The following is a 19,001-nucleotide window of genomic DNA, read 5'->3' on the forward strand; positions in this document are numbered from 1 at the left end:
TAAAATCAATAGAGATACAAATGAAATTTAATATCTAATATATTTAAAAATTGGTCGATGTTTCTTATAAAAAGATCTAAAAAATCTGACATTTTTGTGTCTTATAAAATAGACAGATGAAATAATGTTGTTCGGTGATTTATATATAGTGTTGTTTCAACCAACAAGAAAGAGCATCTGAATCAAAGTTTATCATATAAACATCTTCTGATCTCAAATATAAGCAAAAATTCATTTTTCAAATTCATTTAATAATTAATGTAATTAATTTATATAACATTTTTTTTGGTTACAATTTTTTATAAAACATATATAGATCAAATACATCATTTATTCAATTAATACGAAAAAAGAATAAAGAATTCAATGAATAGATACCAACGATTTGTTTGTAAATTCTGGCTTTTTGGTAATAGAATTTTAAATCCTTTCTCACCATTCATTAAATTGTTGCAAAACCTAATAGATGTTAGCATTATCAGGCACTTGTTAGCAGACAAAAATCTTTGTTTTTTAATTTACAAGAGGCGACAGAATGCCAAAGGGCAAATAAATAGTGAAAATATTGTTGTAAGTAGGTAATTCGGTTGGTGAGTTAAAAGACATCAAATGAATTTTAAACATGAGATACAACCTTCAAACCCAAAAAATTAACATAATCACTAACTTACTAACATTTGCCTATAAAAAAAGTTAAAATACTAAAATCAATTAAATAAAATAAATATTACTTATAGTGGAACTTATAGTGGAACTATGTATGATTTCTCAATGAGAAATAAAATAGAATGTGTGGCTGAATCCCCCGGCCACATATCAGAAAGCTCCATCCTTCAAGGACATAACTGTGTACCTATCAAAACCTAGTTATGGGTTTCTTTTCTGTTCTTTTCCTTCCCAAATTAATCGGTTCATGCAAAACGCCTTTTCAAAAAATAAAAATCAGGTAATGCAAGACCGATTTCGATATATACACTCTTCCACCCGTGTAATAAAAGGAAAAAAGTGGTTTAGTATCTGATCTACTTGACAAATTGAGAGATATTTCGGGATGGTGGTTCTGTCCGGCATAAACAATCAGGTAAGGGATTAGCATAAAAGGTTTCTTCTGAGCGAAACCTGTCCATCCCCTTTGTTCCAGAAATTGGTCCTTTTCTCTTCCTAGGGGAGCCAAGTCTGCAACACAACAATTTTAAAGTCACAAGCAGAAGTTCAATCTGAGATCGTCGTATAAGAATGAGTACATTATAAACTAGATTTTTTCAATAGATGAAACATAATGTTGACATGAGAATTGAAATATGGCCAAAGTAGTGTTTGTAAGACTTGGATAATCCTCATTCTTGAGCTACCATAGGGAGTTAAGTTAGGCTTAGGCCTAAGAGACAATACCAAAATTTTCATGACATGTATGTAACAAAATTTACAATTACTCCAAAAAAATTTAAAAACAAAATTGGAGAAGTTATTTCGAGAAGTAGAAATTATTATTTACTAGTGTGACACTAATGGCTAACAGCTGTCTCCAACAGAGATTTGAACTTCGTTCTTTAAAGTTACAAGATATGACTCTTACCACCGAGCTGACACCACATAAACAATTTCTCTGCAAATAAAAATAAAAAGAAAGAAAAGAAAACTTACCGTCTAATGTGGAGATCGATAATCCTATTTGACAGTTTTTTCCCCTCAGTCATTGTTCCCTGATCTAGTTTATCAAAGAGACGAACAAGGGCTTTCCTATTTGAAACAAGACAGGACAAACAAAACAACTTTGTAAAAGGTGAACTACAAAAAAAAGGTAATTAAACAATTTTTAAAAGATAAATAAATATGTGCTCCTTGAGTATACAACAGCTTACCTATCTGGAGATATTGATCTACCACGTCCAAGAAAACGGCGATGACCTTCAACAGCCCTTGCCATGTTTCCAGAATAAGAGGGTATAAATACATCACTCTCGATAGACACTATATAGTCAAGAGCAGCCATTTGAGAAGCATGATTAAAAAAGGGTTCAAGCTCCTCAATGGATGCCAATGTTTCCTGAAAATAATCACATGAAGGTTAATACACATCATACCAACGCTTCCTATCATTCAGCTATAATCTCAGAAAAGCAGAAGTCAACTATATAATTTATTTTTAAGCTAGTTGAACGTAATATCACTCCCTCCATCTCATAATAATGGTCATTTAAGGTAATGAACACATCTTAAGAAAATGATTAATTATACTAACTCTTAATGCAAAAATGTGCCAGGACTAAAATATTCTTGTGCTCCCACTTATGATCAGATAAGCCCACCCTAAGCTATGTAGTCAATCGTGGTTATAGCCGTCACTATCGTGCTGAAGCATTGGATAGCGGCCCCAAGATACTATATGAAACCCCACTGCATTTTGGTCTTGCGTGGCGGTTGAAGCATCGCCTATAGTGGCGCGATCAGACGGCAGCCAAATAGCACTTGCTGTGATAGGAGTTTAATTGGGCTGGATGTGCTGGTGGGCTTTCATAATGAGAGGCCCAAAGTGTGGAGGGTTTACACTAGGAAAAAGAAGAAAAATAGTGTGGGGAACGTGTGAGTGGTGAGCTGGCAGATAGTAGTAGATTCCCCTAAAAAGGTGTGTGAGGGGGATGAGAAAGTGAGGATAGAGTTTGTTAAACCTGATATGGTTAGGCAGTGAGTTTCTCACTAAGGAGCATTGCTCTCGGCTGCATTTTTGCAGATTGTTCATTCATTTCTTCACCCATTAACAATGGAAATTCATCTATTTCATCTATTGACATTGCTTTATTTTACAATAGTTATCTCCGCTCTATCATGCTGCAGCAGCTACACTGAAACTTCTGTAAATGTTTGCATTTTTTGGATCTTTTGGTCACTTCACCGTCAAATAGCCGTATTTTACCCTCAACTTACAGTTGTGCCCTCTTTTATATAGGACGTTTTGGTCATTTCAACATAAAATTCTGAATGCCAGCAAAATAAGGCACTCGTGTCTTGTGATTCTTCTCAAAATCCAGTTCACCTCCCCTCCTCAGCTCTTACCTTGTGTGGCTTTCCGACAATTCTTTATGTGACTTTCTGGCAATCATCCTCACCTTGGAGATTGTGATTCCATTAAGGAATCACTTGTATATATTTTAAATACTTAGATGAGTAATTTTAACCATGGAGGCTAAAACTTATTTGCCTTATATTGGGTTTGAACAGCAATGAACTTTGATTATTAGTTGTGAATCTTGCGTGTTCTTCTATTTCGTTTAGCTTTTATATGTATGACGAGTTTCTTGTATTGTTTCCTTAAACTTTACCGTAACAGATGCTATACTACTGCTACCCACTATAGCGTTTTGGGGGTCGGCTGCTATCAGCCACTGACTACATAGACCCCGAGTTGCAACTACACCCATTTATCCAAGTCTAGCAATACAATACAAACTACTTTAATAAATAAAGATAACACTGAAAAAAAAGTAATAAATACTTGGGCTTTGTTTGGGAGTTTAGAAGGGGAAGGGAGGGCTTCCGAAAAAAGGGAAGAAAGGAAAAAGTAAGGAAGGATAGAACCCCAACTTGAATGGAGACTTCATTTTTCTTCCCCCCCCCCAATCTGGGGGAACTAAAACTATGTACTGGAGAGGATTTTAGAGGGTTTAGAAGGAAAGAAAAAATTAAATTATTTCCATGTTATAATACTCTCAAAATTATAAATACACCTATCACAAGTATTATCTTATCATTCTCTACAAAATCACTCTCCAAAAAGGTGAACGATTTCTTTCTCTTCCTTTTCCCTTCCCCCAAAACCCTCCTTTCCTCCAAACTCCCAAACGGAGCCTTAGTATTCGTAACTGTCAAATAATGAGATACAAATATTCAAACAAGAATTTAATATGAGACGGCGTAACATTATCTTCTGTTATAAATTTTAATTTACTGTTAATAACATATAGGGATCATTTTTCAAGAGTTTATGGCTTAAGGTCTACTATAAAAGTTATTTTCTCATAATAACTGATAACTTAGACACTGCAATATAAGTTCAGTACCCGCCATTCATAGAACATTTGTTTTTCCTTTCCTTTATGTTGAAATTTGGGCCTAACTCATCCTTACAAAACCGGCTTGTAAGGTGAGGAGTGCCTCCTCAAGAATGCTATCTATCCGACGTGGAACTAAATCCACCCCCTCAAAGCTAACACAATGAAGGTGTTGGAGGATGCAATGAAGGCAAACCAAAGGCCGCAATTTAGGCGACTAGGGGCGGACCACAATAAAGGCGGAATTTCCAACACTTTATAATAGAAAAACCTCTTATAGAAATCATAACAGCATGACGGGCCCCATTATAGGCCCCATTATGGCAGAGGATAATAGGTAATGTATATTTTAGGACAGAGGGTTAATTATATAAAGGAGGGGATGGACACTGAAAAAGATTTGAAAATTAGGCGTTGGTTTGGGAATTGGGATACAGAAAATACTAATGCATTATCAAACTATATTTTCTAAAGATAAATTGAATAAAAATCCCCCACCATGCGTCAACAACATAAAGCAACAAAGAACTGCAATTATTACCTTGCTCATTAACAATGGATAACGGGATCGCAGTTCAGCCATATGGGACTCACCCCCATAAATCTCTCCAGCAGCAATATATATCGGCGTATTTGATGGATATCCAAGAGCAGTAAGAAAAATTCCAACTTCCTTTGGTGTTAAGGGGCAAAATCCTTTGGACCTCTGTTCTATGGGATCAATATCTTTTACTTTCCAATAGGAAATGTTCTCTCTACAATTTTGTGATATGAGAAATATCACAAACCAAGTATGAGAAAAGACATGATATTCAATTTACTCTTCTGAAGATTCCACAGTTCCATACCTGATAATCCGTAGCTCTTCAGCTTCATCAAGAGATAAATCATGCGTGCACCCACTAAATGCAAGCATATCCTTCTCATAACGTAAATGCAAGGCAATATATGGACCCCGTGACCTCATTCTTTCCACCAACAACTACAAGGACCCAAAGAAAGTATTACAGATTGAGAATAAAAATTAACACAGGGGTCGTGGAAGAGTATTAGATAGAAAGCAAAGAAACCAATCAGTTGAGATATCCTCGTATACTTTTCCTATTTGTTCAATTCGAGGAGAGAAACGTAGAGCTTCATAGCAAGCTCGGCAACGAAGTTTTTGAATATCTGGAGGTAGATTGTTGTTCGCTAGCCGTGAATCGGATTTTGAAGCACGAATAACCTGAAGTTAAAAATATTATGGGTGCATAATATGTTAGAAAATAATGGCAAAAGAAAAAATAGAATGGTAACATAGAACGGCGATAACAATAGATTTTCAACATACATACTTCGTGATCTTCCCACAATCTCGCAATTTCATTCTCATAGTAATCCATGCCAGACCAGCTTCTGAATTGCTGCTTAACGATTCCGGTTTCATTAACCATTACCAGTTCAATGGGAAGCTTCTTAATGATCTTTACATCCTTAGCTAGAGAACTAATAAAATGCTCTTCATCAAAAACATCAGAGAAATTGCTGAAAGAAAAATCAGAAAACCAGAATTAAAAAAAAAAAAAAAAAAGTCTAAGAGAAACTATAACAGAAATAATAGCAAAAAAAAAGGAATTAATTTTTTTTACCTAGTATCTTGCCAAAATGATCTTTTATCAAGTTCTGGAATTACAAGAGTAGCATTTATGATACGAGCTACAGCTACCATATCACATATCTGCAGCAGCAAAGGAAACATATGTTCAGTTTCTAACAACACGTGAATAAGACAAGTTTAAATGCGATGGTCCTTGTCATTCACAATTTGTCATCCAACGTCATAACAAACAATTTTTCAAGAAAAATGTTCAACTTCAAATGAGTTGGCATTAATAATAACAACATGCATATGTGATTAACAAAGAGAAAAGAGAAAGATCAGACCCCGGAACGCATTTGGTTGAGCCCACCATTTGTATGAACTAAAAGATATCCACGTGACTCAGCAGGAGCTGAATGAACATGTATTAATCTGAGTAAGTACCAAACTAATTCATACTTGTAACTTGTAATGAAAGTCTATGTTTAAGTTCTTACCGGTGTAATTAGGAGTAGGCTTTGTACATGGAAGAAACCCGCGATTTGATGGAGGTTTCCACAGCTTCACGTAATCAGAATCCCCTCTTGAACGATTCAACTGTCAAACAGAAAGAGTCAAATAAAACAGTATAGGTGCATATCTTTACATAAAACGATAAAACTTGTTTGATTACTCTTTTGTAATTGGTTGTTTTAAAAACTGTTCTCCTTTTTCTCTTTTATAAAACTGAAAAACGGAAACACCTTTTAGGTGTTTTGTTTTTTTATTTTATTTTAGTTTTCACTATATAAAAACACGGAAAACTGTGACAATTTTGTAAATATAGCAACAAATTATATTAAAATTGTAGATGGTGGAATCTTGTAGTAAGCTTGGGTTCAAATTACCAACAGTTTTTCTTTTTAATTTTCCCTAAAAATAGTTTTTGAAAACTGATTTTCAAAAGAGTATTTAAAAACTAAAAATCAAAACCAAACCAAACAAGCCCTAAAGGTCCATATCTTTACATGATTTAAATACATCTAGCTGCATACATGATACACCAATATCTCTGCAGATGTAATACAACTAAACGAAACAAGTTTAAGGTCACACAATACATGAGGTGCATAAATACTTGAAATGAGCAAAATCAACTGTCCCACCTACTCAATAGGGAATGGGAATGGGAATAGGAGACGAGATTCACTAATGTATTAATATTCATGTTTGCAATTAAGTTGACGTTTGAACTATAATTATTTGGATTGACTTATTTGAGCTTACCTACTGGCAAAAACACTTGTCGGACTATTTGAAAGAACTAATGGAAACAGTTTATCACATGTCAATTAACCGTTTTCAGGTAATTTGATAAGCATTCTAGGATAGATTATGAAAGCTACGTATAGCTTATGAAAGTTACTTATAGCTTATATGAAAACAGTTCAACTTAATTTTATCTTCTGTCATAGAAAAAGCTTATACATAAGCACTTATATGATAAACGATTACGCTATAAGCACTTAATTAATTTGTTTATCCAAACAAGGCCTAATTTAATAAGCTCATTGGTGGATACAAAGATAGTTTTCTTAGATGTAGGATATTATATTTCCTTAGCATTTTCATAGTTTTTAAACAGATGATATACCCAAACAAGTTACTAGCTAGTGGTGACACGCAGGACCAAACCTTGGAAGTAGAAAGCGGTAGTTTGGATAAATGGGGTGGAGCTAGCTCTTGTGTCCGTTGCAAGTTTTGAACCTGTCAAAATTTGAAAGACATGCTTTTAGTAAACCAAAGTTATCCTTCAGATGCAACTGCAGAGACTAATCCCCTCGAGGTAAGTAAGATTCATTTAAGGGGTTGACCTCTCCCAAATTTGAAACACATATGACAACAATTACAACAACAAAACATAAGGGAATCTTCCACTCTCTAACAAAGTTTCCCCAAGTAGATTCCAATATACACATAAAATAAAATAAAAAAAGACAACACAAAAGCATATACTAAACCTACCAATGTGAACAAAGACCCTTGTTTTTTTTTTTTTTTACTTTTTTTAAACATTGTTAGCCATTAATAGCAATCTCTTGAAGTCAACAGAGTATAAAATAAGCAATAACAATTGAATAAAACCCTGAAATAATAAATTTTACTAAAATTAAAGAAAAAGAGACAAACCGTGGGGAACTTGTCATTGAACTTGTGATCCTTAGAAGAAGGAATGTGTAAATGACCAGTGAAAAAAGCAAGAAAAGTAATTGAGATAATCGCTGCAGTTAACAACTTCCTCAACAATACCAACGAAATCAATTTCCGTTTCTGCATTCCACTATTGATCAATCAATCAATCAATCAGATTCTGGGTCACTGATTTCACACCCAATAGTTAATTTTTTTTCTTAAACACGTGATTAAGAAAACAGAAGAGAAGAAAAGAAAAAAAAAACAATAATCTGAGCGAATGAATAAACACGTTTGATGTGTGATGATGAGTTTCGGTGGGAAGAACAGAACAGAACAGCAAGACAACAAAATCGGCAGGCTGTGTTGTGTTGTTTTTGGGGTTTCTCGAAGTTCTTGATGTTGTCGGGTTTGTCTGACCTAGTACTAGTACTACTTTGATCTGTTCCAAATTTAAATTTTGTATTACTTATTATTTTCATGTTACGATCATAAAGAAGAGTTTATTTTTTGGACTAATCGAATGATGAGTGTATCTGATTTATTATCATTATTATTTTTATTTAAATTGGATATCATCCGCCCGCGCAACTATGAAGACAAATTATTAGTCTTATGAAATTCAAATAAATGGCAAACTCTTCCTACTAGTTTTAACGTTGCTGCATGTCTAAGTCTGAATTCGAACTCAAGATTTTTGTTAAACTAGAAGAAACATGTATCATCTCATCTAAGCGTTCTTGAGTCGGTGTATTTGATTTGCAGTATATATCAAATTCATTGGTTATTCAATAAGTCAAAAAAATAAAAAAGAATTTTTGTTTAAAATAGCGACATGAAGGAGTATTACTTATTCTATAAACATAAACATGTATATAAGAAACTTTTAGGGACATCCTCTTTTAACCCAACGGTATCTATTTTAGAGATGTGATTTAGAGTCAACTTTAATACTTCTTTCGTCTTAAGATATAAGCAAAAATAGATCAACGTAAATTGATGTATTTGGTATAAATTCTGAACTAAATACATAAACTTTTATTTATCAATTTTTACTTGTATTTTGGGAAGAACGGAATATGTAATTACTAATCCAAATCTTTTTTTTCTTGGTATAAAAGAGGGCAAAACCCAAGAGAAAAGAAACTACGAAATTAAATGGGCATTTCTAGGCATTCAGGCTCCGAAAATATCATCAAAGATGAGCTTTTGAAGTTAGTAGGAGGAGTCTCCAAAACAATCAAATTCAAATGACCCACATAAATACTAAAGTTAGCAAGCCAATCGGCACTTCCATTTCCTTCACACAAAGTATGGTTGATTTGCACATGCCAATCAATTTCCAACAGTTTCTTGATACGATGAACTAAAATAGGGATATTCCCAATAAACTTGAAATTGACAAAAATTGGATTAGAGGAGAGATAAAAAAAAGAATTTTAAAGAAAAATTGGAAAAAAAAAAATTCAAAGAAAAAGCTATTAAGAATAATAGATTAGAGGAGAGAAAAAATAACGGTCAAAAGATTGAAGTAATCTATACTATATATAAAGAAAATAGTTTTTTTGACCCTTTTGGGTTGACTTTTTATCTTTCCTAAATTACCCTCAAATTTAAATATAAATAACATATATAAAAAATAGATAACGGTAAATTCAAATATTAAAAAAATATGTAACAAACTCAATCTTTATTGTCCACAATATATCAATATTTTTTTCCTTATCCTTTATTTTTTTTTTGCACTACCAAAAAAAATATGTCAAGTTTTTTTTTTCATTTATGTTTTTAAAAGTGCAAATAACTTGATCGAGTATCCATAAGATTTTGGGCTAACTTTTTCGTTCTTCCATTAATACCCTAAAACAACTTTTTCTATAATAATGATTGTTGTTGGTGTCATTATAAAAAAATTAAGAATTTAGATTATATTTTTTTTTTGTTATATTGTTGGTGTCATTGAAATAGATAAACAAGAATAGTTTGTTTTGTTATAATTTGAAAGTAACAATAATTTATATTTATACTTTTAATCAAAATCAAAATTTCATAAAAAAATATTATTCATAATTTTCAAAATTTGGCGCAATAAAGAGAACGGAAAGACGGGCACGTGAGTACCTGTCTTTTTTGGTTTGTTACCTATAGTGTAAGTAATTTAAATCATGCTAAGAAATTTAGATACTACAACATTTAAAAAAGGTGAATTGATAAATCTACCAAACATTTGATAATGCATGTATTATTAATTAAACAAAAGATAAAAAAAACACAATCAATTTATCATTGACTTTAGAATAAATAAAAAATCAATTTTGGATATTAGATAAATCACACATAATTGATTTTATCTTATTCTCATGAATTAAACACAACTCTTGGAGTCATGCATTTCAATCACAAACAACGTTGTCAACTACATGCACGAACCACCGATATATATCTTAAAGAATGCATATCTTCCTCACTCTTTGTGTATTAAATATGGATATTTGATTCATGCATGTCATATGAGAATGAACATTGTATATGTTAGAACTACAAATTTATTGTAAATTTTATTTAAATCATGATATTAATAGTTTATCAATACTACATAGAAAACAAGCTAAAAATAAATAAGTTTGGGTTGGATTTTTCATTACATATTTAACCCTTCATTTAAACTATTTTATTTACTATTTTATCCTTTAATAATATTATTATAAATTTTAATTAAAAATATTAAATCTCATTAAAATAGGAAATATCCCACTACAACACGAACAATATTATAAATATTATATATGAAGGGGATAAGGATTTTATGTTGAATTATTTATAATTTCAATTATACCCTTAGACAAATTTTCCTATCTTAATGTTATACTTTTGGTGGTATTAAAAAAGATTTGGATTTATATTATATTTGTTAAATTACCGTTGTTATTGAAAAAGATAAACATGATTTTTTGGGTTTGTTACAATTTGAAAGTCACAAATATTTGCACTTATAATTCTAATCAAAAGGAAAACTTCATATAAAATACCGTTCATAATTTACACGCGTTAGCGCATTAAAAAGAGTGGAAAGACAGGCACGCGAGTGCCCGTCTTTTCGCTAGTTTTGCAATAAAAAAAAATCACTTTTAGTTGTATCAAAAAAAAACTATTTTTTAAATGATTTTTATTAATATAAACAAACACAAAATAGTTTCTACTTTTTTTTATATATATAAAAACTCTATAAAATTATATCTAAATTATTGAATTTTTAAATCACTTTTTTTTAATATGTAACAACACATGCTCTTAGTTTTTCTTTCATATTTTTTTTTTTTTTTGATTTCATCATGTTTTATTTTTTCCGTCTTTGTATGGTGGTTTTCTATTTTCTCCGCTGGGGTGGTGTTTATTTGATTGAACTTGAAAAAGATTATCAATCAAATCAGTGACTTTAGTGTTGTCAATGTTACAAACATAAAGGTATGAATATTATGAGCACTTGAATAAAATCATATTTGTAGGCTTATGCATCTTGTTGCATTATGCTATTAACTTTGATGTTATGAGTCTGTTCGTATATTTTTTTCCTTTTGGTTTTAGTGACTTTTAATTGTGTATTAATGTGCTTTATTATTTTAAGAGTAAATTACAGTCTCCTCCTTAAGAGAAGTTTGAATTATACTTTCCTCCTCTTTTATGTTAATATATACACTTTCCTCCCTTATGAGATGCTTGAATTACAACCTCTCCCTTATTAATTATTTTTTTTAAAACAAAAGTTGTGCAAATTACACTAACCATTTTTTTTTTTGAGAGAGCAAATTACACTAACCATATTCATTGAAAAAAGGAAGAGGATACAAAAGGTCGGGAAATAAAATGAAAACCTAATCAAAAGGAAATGAACCTATAGTTGGGCATTTCCAACATTTAATATATTTTAATATAAATAAATATTTTTATGATATCTAATAATTTTAAACCACTATTAAAAATAAATAAATTCATTTCTTTATAAATGTCAATGATAACTAAATTTAAATATTTTGCTATTAATTTTATAATTTAGAATATATAATTCACTCTCCCTTGAGCTTTTGTTTATTGATCACACACAAAACACACCGCAATTTTATAATTTAGAATATATAATTCACTCTCCCTTGAGCTTTTGTTTATTGATCACACACAAAACACACCGCATATAGATTATTTATAATGACACTAGCCTAGGTAGTTGAACAATTAAAGGAATTATCTAAATATTCTTAATTTTGATAGTGTAACATATTGAAATTGTGGTCGATGATAATGAAAGAGTGAGTGATTCTGTTTCATCCTCTTTTTTTGGTTGCTCTTTGAAGAAAGTTTTCAAATCTTCTAATGTAAATGTTATTGAATCACAATCTCACCTTTATCCTTTCTAATCAAAGTCATTAGAGAAATTGATCAATTAAAGGATCAAAACCATTCCAAGGATCCCTTTGAACAACTAGATGGCATGTACAAGCGCATGTACAAAACTATACCTGATTCAGTGGACGTTGGCAATGTCAAGGTTTTACAAACTGAGGAGCAGTTTTTCAAATTTTTAACCAAACTCAAAGCTCAAAGCATAATGGCAATTGATTTGGAACACAGCTGACAAAATTCATTCCTTGGGTATGCATGCCTCCTTCAAATTTTATTCATGTCAGAGGATTATATTATTGAAGACTATATTGTGGATCCCTTCATATTCCATGATGTTATACCAAAATTGAAATCAATCTTGGAGGATGTGAAAATCCTCAAAACCGTACATGGTGGTCAAACTGACATACACTGGCTCCAAAGAGAATATAAGATATATCTTGGGAATGTCTTTGATACAGAAAAAACTTGTATAGCTCTTCAAAAAGAGAAAAAAATCCCTCAACTCTCTCCTCATTGACTACTGCAAAGAAGAGAGCAACAAAGAACTGCAGGTTCGGTTTGCCTTTTTATTCCAAGTATATTGTATTAATAAATTTATAAGCAAATGCTAATTAAAAAATATTTTTGTAGTTACATGACTGGAGAATACGACCTTTAAAGCCTGAGGAGATACATTACGCTGCAATGGACTCTCATTTCTTATTGCATATTGGATACATGCTAATCCTTGAAGCGAAAGCACATGGTTCCTTGAAATCAATATGGGATGATTCAGACAACCTATGTAGAAATTTGTTCAAGCACAAGACCAGGCTAGAATGTGGAAATCAAATTATAAAGATGTTTGATCCAAGCAACTTTCCACAGGTTAGTTATCTTTTATCTTATATATCTTTTATCTTATATGGTTAATTTATATTTGATCACTGCTTAGAATCCTGCTTAACACCATTCTATTTTGTATCAGATACTGTTTAGAAACCTGACCATAATATGCAGTTGGAGAGATATTGAAGCACGCCTTCACGACGAGACCTCGCGGTTTGTTTTAGAAGGAAAACAGGTTTGGCAAATTGCTGATGGTTTGACCAATGGAAAAAGCTTTATGACAGTCTACCAAGAACTAATGACTCCTCCTTCACCAATTCTAGAATTTCATCACCAATCTTTGGAAAAATTCATCAATGTTAACTTAGAGTATCATCAACAAACTGGTAGATTTCATCTGGGTTATCTGGCAGAGGAGATTGACATTTGTCTACAACAGACCTGTAGAAGAGACATTTTCAATTCAAGTTTTGTGAAAGATTTCAAGAATGAACTAGAGAGACTAGAGAATAGTATGATCGACAACATCACCAGATCAAATCGATACTGGAAGGAAATAAAAAGGAAGCATGCGCAGGCAGAATTATGAGCAAGAGTGGAATCTGTGAAAATTGCTCCCAAAACGGCATTATAACAAAGCACAATATTATTCCTGATATTTATAGAAGTTTTTTTTTCCTGATTCCTATAGTAGAAAATATATGAGCAATCACATCTACTTACTATGTGATCGTTGCTTACCTGTCATACCCTAATTTTTGATCTAAGTCTGAATTCGAACTCAAGACCTTGGTTAAGCTAGAAGAAACATGTATCATCTCATCTAAGCGTTCTTGAGTCGGTGTATTTGATTTGCATTATATATCAAATTTATCGGTTATTCAATAAGTCAAAAAAAAAAAGAATTTTTGTTTAAAATAGCGACATGAAGGAGTATTACTTATTCTATAAACATAAACATGTATATAAGAAATTTTAGGGACTTCCTCTTTTAACCTAGCGGTATCTATTTTAGAGATGTGATTTAGAGTCAACTTTAATACTTCTTTCGTCTTAAGATATAAGCAAAAATAGATCAACGTAAGTTGATGTATTTGGTATAAATTTTGAACAAAATACATTAACTTTTATTTATCAAATTTTACTTGCATCTTGGGACGAAGGGAATATGTAATTACTAATCCAAATTGTTTTTTTCTTGGTATAAAAGAGGGCAAAACCCAAGAGAAAAGAAACTACGAAATTAAATGGACATTTCTAGGCATTCAGGCTCCGAAAATATCATCAAAGATGAGCTTTTGAAGTTAGTAGGAGGAGTCTCCAAAACAATCAAATTCAAATGACCCACATAAATACTAAAGTTAGCAAGCCAATCAACACTTCCATTTCCTTCACACAAAGTATGGTTGATTTGCACATGCCAATCAATTTTCAACAGTTTCTTGATGCGATGAACTAAAATAGGGATATTCCCAATAAACTTGAAATTGACAAAAATTGGATTAGAGGAGAGATAAAAAAAAAGAATTTTAAAGAAAAATTGGAAAAAAATTTCAAAGAAAAAGCTTTTAAGAATAGATTAGAGGAGAGAAAAAATAACGATCAAAAGATTGAAGTAATTTATATTATATATATAAAGAAAATAGCTTTTTTTGACCCTTTTGGATTGACTTTTTCTCTTTCCTAAATTACCCTCAAATTTAAATATAAATAACATATATAACGAATAGATAACGGTAAATTCGAATATTAAAAAAATATGTAACAAACTCAATCTTTATTGTCCACAATATATCAATATTTTTTTCCTTATCCTTTATTTTTTTTAAAACGATAATTGATGTGAGTGAATTCAAAACTAAAAAAAAGTGTAACAAACATAATATGAATATATGTCAAGTTTTTTTTTTTTCATTTATGTTTTTAAAAGTGTAACAAACTTGATCGAGTATGCATAAGATTTTGGGCTAACTTTTTCGTTCTTCCATTTATACCCTAAAACAACTTTTTCTATAATAATGATTGTTGTTGGTGTTATTATAAAAAAATAAGAATTTAAATTATATTTTTTTTTTGTTATATTGCTGGTGTCATTGAAATAGATAAACAAGAATAGTTTGGTTTGTTATAATTTAAAAGTAACTGTAACACCCAAACTAGACGTATCTAGAAAGTCTAGCATGTGCGTTATCTTTAGTACTGGATACATTAAATTTTTACAACAATAAAACTTCGAATGAATATCAAATACAACAAATGTGTTCGTACCATAAGTTACAACTTAACTTTTCTAATACATAATGTATACATCCTTGAAAATCCACATCATCCGGCATCGGGTACGAACCAACACTTGTCGCAGCATCCATTCGGCTACTAGCTTGCAAGCCATCCTGATATCTGAAACAAATAAGGATTGGGATGAGACATAATGTCTCAGTGAGTTCCACCTATCCCTAGGCTATAGGCAACCACGGGGGAAACCTACGGTCACCACGTGTCTACAATACAACCTGCCGGTTGATTATACGTGTGTGGGGACTTGCTATCTTAGACGGCGGTGCTTGCTAGGACCGTCTTAATATTCTTAACTTGTTATAGGCTTCTATGCTATACGTGTCATGGCGGTTAAGGGGGATCTAAAACCGCATTGCCAAGATACGGTCTACGCATCAAGGTCTATACTCACTAAAGTCATGACACGACTCTAACCGGACGATTAGGGGAAACCTAAGTTCGTCGACGGTATAACTCTCCTAACTTGCTTACTTACTTACCTACTTGGATAAGTTGTATTAATAAACTTACTTAAACTTGCCACAAAAATGACCCTTTCTAGCTTGCTAGCTCTTGACTTTCTACTTCTATATTCTTTCTAGTTCTTGACAGTCTATGCCAAGGCTCTATGACATAACACACATAAATGTATGATGAAAATGCATAGTCAACTTCATTAATTATGTTAGCGTGTAACAAACAATTATCTTGGATTCATTTTACGGATTAGTTCCGAGTGGAGTAACCCCGGAAGTTCATCCCTTACTACCGGTGAAAATGCCTTGCAATAGCGCACCGGACTCCCTTAGTGAACGTGCGGGTCCCTTACGGCTTACCCCGTTCCCCTTGGAGAACCTTTTGTACCCAACCTTGGTTGGAATACAAAAGACACGACACCTTAGCTTAGTGAAATACGACTCCCTTGCGGCTTAACCATTCTCCTTGGGGAACCCCTTGAATCCAATTTGGATAACAAGAGACATGACACTCTTTCTTACTTTCTTATAAGTCTTAGTCTTATGCATGAAAATAACTTAAACATGCTATCTCTTTTACCTCGGACCCTTAACGATCCCACTAGAGGTAAACTTAATGCTTACTTGTCTTACTTGTGAATAGATATCAATCGATTTACGTCTTGCCATACTCGTATGGCACTTAACTCTTATGCGGGGATAATACTTATATCGCACCACACTTATCAAGCATACTTCTAATGTCTAGCTTTCTATTCTATTTCTTGACAACTATGTCAAGGCTCTACTTTGATTCCCTTCCTTAATGGTTGACTTACTACCCGTTCTTATCTTACTATTCTTTCTTTGCCATGCTTTGCTAACTATGCCAAATACTTGCTTCTTCTCAAGAAATCTTTACTTAAAATTAGCCAATAGAATCTTGGTTTGAGGGGTTTATTTCATAAAAGACTGCTCGGGTAACACCGGCTTAAAGGACGTCAACAAGACCTGAGACGAGCAAACAATGCCGTAAGCACTGTCTTGCTCGCGAGGCGAGCAGCATTACTCGCCGTGGCGAGTTGTATTGTTCGCGAGGCGAGCTAGGGGCGAGCAGTACCCCTGGTTCGGATGTCTTGCTCGCCATGGCGAGCTCACTTGCTCGCGAGGCGAGCTGTGACAGTCCAGCCCTGCATAAAAGGTGTTCTTGACCCAAAAGCCTCAAAACCAAATATCTTTATGCATAGTATGATTCTAGAGGTCATAGGAAACTTGTAAAACATTTGAATTGCAAGCATTGGCAAGTATAGCAAGCATAACATAAAAAGGGGGTGCTTACACACTATATGCAACCCTAAAAATTCATTTCTTATCTTACAAGTCAATAACATAAACTCAAGGTGGGAAAGCTATCTAAGGAACTCACCTAACATGATTCACACATGATTCCCAAGCTTCAAGCATCATCTTCACTTCACAAGACCAAACCTTAGCTTTTTGTTCCCTTTTTGCTTTCTTTGTTCATACCAAACCAATCTTGTACTTATGATCTCTTGAGAAAACATTGCTTCACTTGAATCAAACTTGAAACCATGACCTAAACAACTCAAGCTTCCACTTTATCAAATAACAAACCCTAGCTTCTTGATTCAACCAACCACCAAAACCTCTAATCAATCCACAGTTGTTTCTTTCTTACTAAGTTGTTAGCATCCTTGCTTGACTCCTCTTCTTAAACAAACTTGGAGAAATTGATGATTTGAAAAGAAAAGAGGAATGAGTTTCTAAAGAGATGAAAGAGAGATTCAAACCAAAACCCAAGCTTCTAAACTTCTCTATGATCTTGAAGGAACCTAGGGTTAATCCTTACCACTTGAGGAAGAAGATTTGAAAAGGATTGATTGTGAGAAAGAGAGGAAAAGGGCGATGGAGAGTAGAGAGAATGAGGAGGAAAGTTTTGCCAAACTTAGAGAGAGAAAGAAGATGAAGAATGAGATATTTTGGAGCCTAATCCAAATAAATATCCTTTCCCATGCAATTACCAAAATGCCCTTGTCTTAAGCATATTAAATCCGACACTGATACTTACCCGTAAAAAGCTGACATCTCAATATGAATGTTTCCGCCAAACTTTCTTTCGAAATATTAATCCTCCGACACGTTCAACTGGTAATATTCCGATACTGACATGCGGGATATTACAGTAACAATAATTTATATTTATACTTTTAATCAAAATCAAAATCAAAATTTCATAAAAAAATACTGTTCATAATTTTTAAAATTTGGCGCAATAAAGAGAACGGAAAGACGGGCACGTGAGTACCCGTCTTTTTTGGTTTGTTACCTATAGTGTAAGTAATTTAAATCATGCTAAGAAATTTAGATACTACAACATTTAAAAAAGGTGAATTGATAAATCTACCAAACATTTGATAATGCATGTATTATTAATTAAACAAAAGATAAAAAAAACACAATCAATTTATCATTGACTTTAGAATAAATAAAAAATCAATTTTGGATATTAGATAAATCACACATAATTGATTTTATCTTATTCTCATGAATTAAACACAACTCTTGGAGTCATGCATTTCAATCACAAACAACACCGTCAACTACATGCTCGAACCACCGATATATATCTTAAAGAATGCATATCTTCCTCACTCTTTGTGTATTAAATATGGATATTTGAGTCATGCATATCATATGAGAATGAACATTGTATATGTTAGAACTACAAATTTATTGTAAATTTTATTTAAATCATGATATTAATAGTTTATCAATACTACATAGAAAACAAGCTTAAAATAAATAAGTTTGGGTTGGATTTTTCATTACATATTTAACCCTTCATTTATACTATTTTATTTACTATTTTATCCTTTAATAATATTATTATAAATTTTAATTAAAAATATTAAATTTCATTAAAATAGGAAATATCCCACTACAACACGAACAATATTATAAATATTATATATGAAGGGGATAGGGATTTTATGTTGAATTATTTATAATTTCAATTATACCCTTAGACGAATTTTCGTATCTTAATGTTATACTTTTGGTGGTATTAAAAAAGATTAGGATTTATATTATATTTGTTAAATTACCGTTGTTATTGAAAAAGATAAACATGATTTTTTGGGTTTGTTACAATTTGAAAGTCACAAATATTTGCACTTATAATTCTAATCAAAAGGAAAACTTCATATAAAATACCGTTCA

The 19,001-nt window shown here is 32.2% G+C and overlaps 2 protein-coding genes across 2 annotated transcripts; one reads left to right on the top strand and one right to left on the bottom strand.

Annotated features, from left to right (window-relative positions):
• Window positions 1-540: 540 nt before the first annotated feature.
• On the bottom strand, window positions 541-8,213 carry LOC146922743 (O-fucosyltransferase 7-like). Its single transcript, XM_085715534.1, has 12 exons — window positions 7,798-8,213; window positions 7,303-7,374; window positions 6,126-6,225; window positions 5,973-6,040; window positions 5,678-5,766; window positions 5,384-5,573; window positions 5,146-5,274; window positions 4,898-5,031; window positions 4,591-4,804; window positions 1,863-2,047; window positions 1,645-1,740; window positions 541-1,176 (listed from the first exon to the last, which is right to left on the bottom strand). The coding sequence occupies exons 1-12, from the start codon at window positions 7,942-7,944 to the stop codon at window positions 1,023-1,025; spliced, it is 1,578 nt and encodes a 525-aa protein (XP_085571660.1). The 5' UTR covers window positions 7,945-8,213; the 3' UTR covers window positions 541-1,022.
• Window positions 8,214-12,063: 3,850 nt separating this feature from the next.
• Window positions 12,064-13,760, top strand: LOC146922744 (uncharacterized). Its single transcript, XM_085715536.1, has 3 exons — window positions 12,064-12,752; window positions 12,832-13,068; window positions 13,169-13,760. Exons 2-3 carry the CDS (start codon window positions 12,886-12,888, stop codon window positions 13,616-13,618), a joined length of 633 nt encoding a protein of 210 aa, XP_085571662.1. The 5' UTR covers window positions 12,064-12,752; window positions 12,832-12,885; the 3' UTR covers window positions 13,619-13,760.
• The last annotated feature ends 5,241 nt before the right edge of the window (window positions 13,761-19,001 follow it).

The sequence above is a fragment of the Medicago sativa genome, chromosome 5, assembly GCF_051527215.1.
Source record: "Medicago sativa cultivar Bolivia chromosome 5, Bolivia_mono, whole genome shotgun sequence".
Lineage (NCBI taxonomy): Eukaryota > Viridiplantae > Streptophyta > Magnoliopsida > Fabales > Fabaceae > Medicago > Medicago sativa.

Excerpts from the sequence above, each read along its gene's own strand:
- LOC146922743 (XM_085715534.1), bottom strand. The coding sequence starts at position 7,944 with ATGCAGAAACGGAAATTGATTTCGTTGGTATTGTTGAGGAAGTTGTTA. Across the intron at positions 5,767-5,972 it reads TCAACCAAATGCGTTCCGGG|ATATGTGATATGGTAGCTGT; the intron begins GTCTGATCTTTC and ends TTGCTGCTGCAG. Across the intron at positions 5,032-5,145 it reads GAATTGAACAAATAGGAAAA|TTGTTGGTGGAAAGAATGAG; the intron begins GTATACGAGGAT and ends GGGTCCTTGTAG.
- LOC146922744 (XM_085715536.1), top strand. The coding sequence starts at position 12,886 with ATGGACTCTCATTTCTTATTGCATATTGGATACATGCTAATCCTTGAA. Across the intron at positions 13,069-13,168 it reads ATCCAAGCAACTTTCCACAG|ATACTGTTTAGAAACCTGAC; the intron begins GTTAGTTATCTT and ends ATTTTGTATCAG.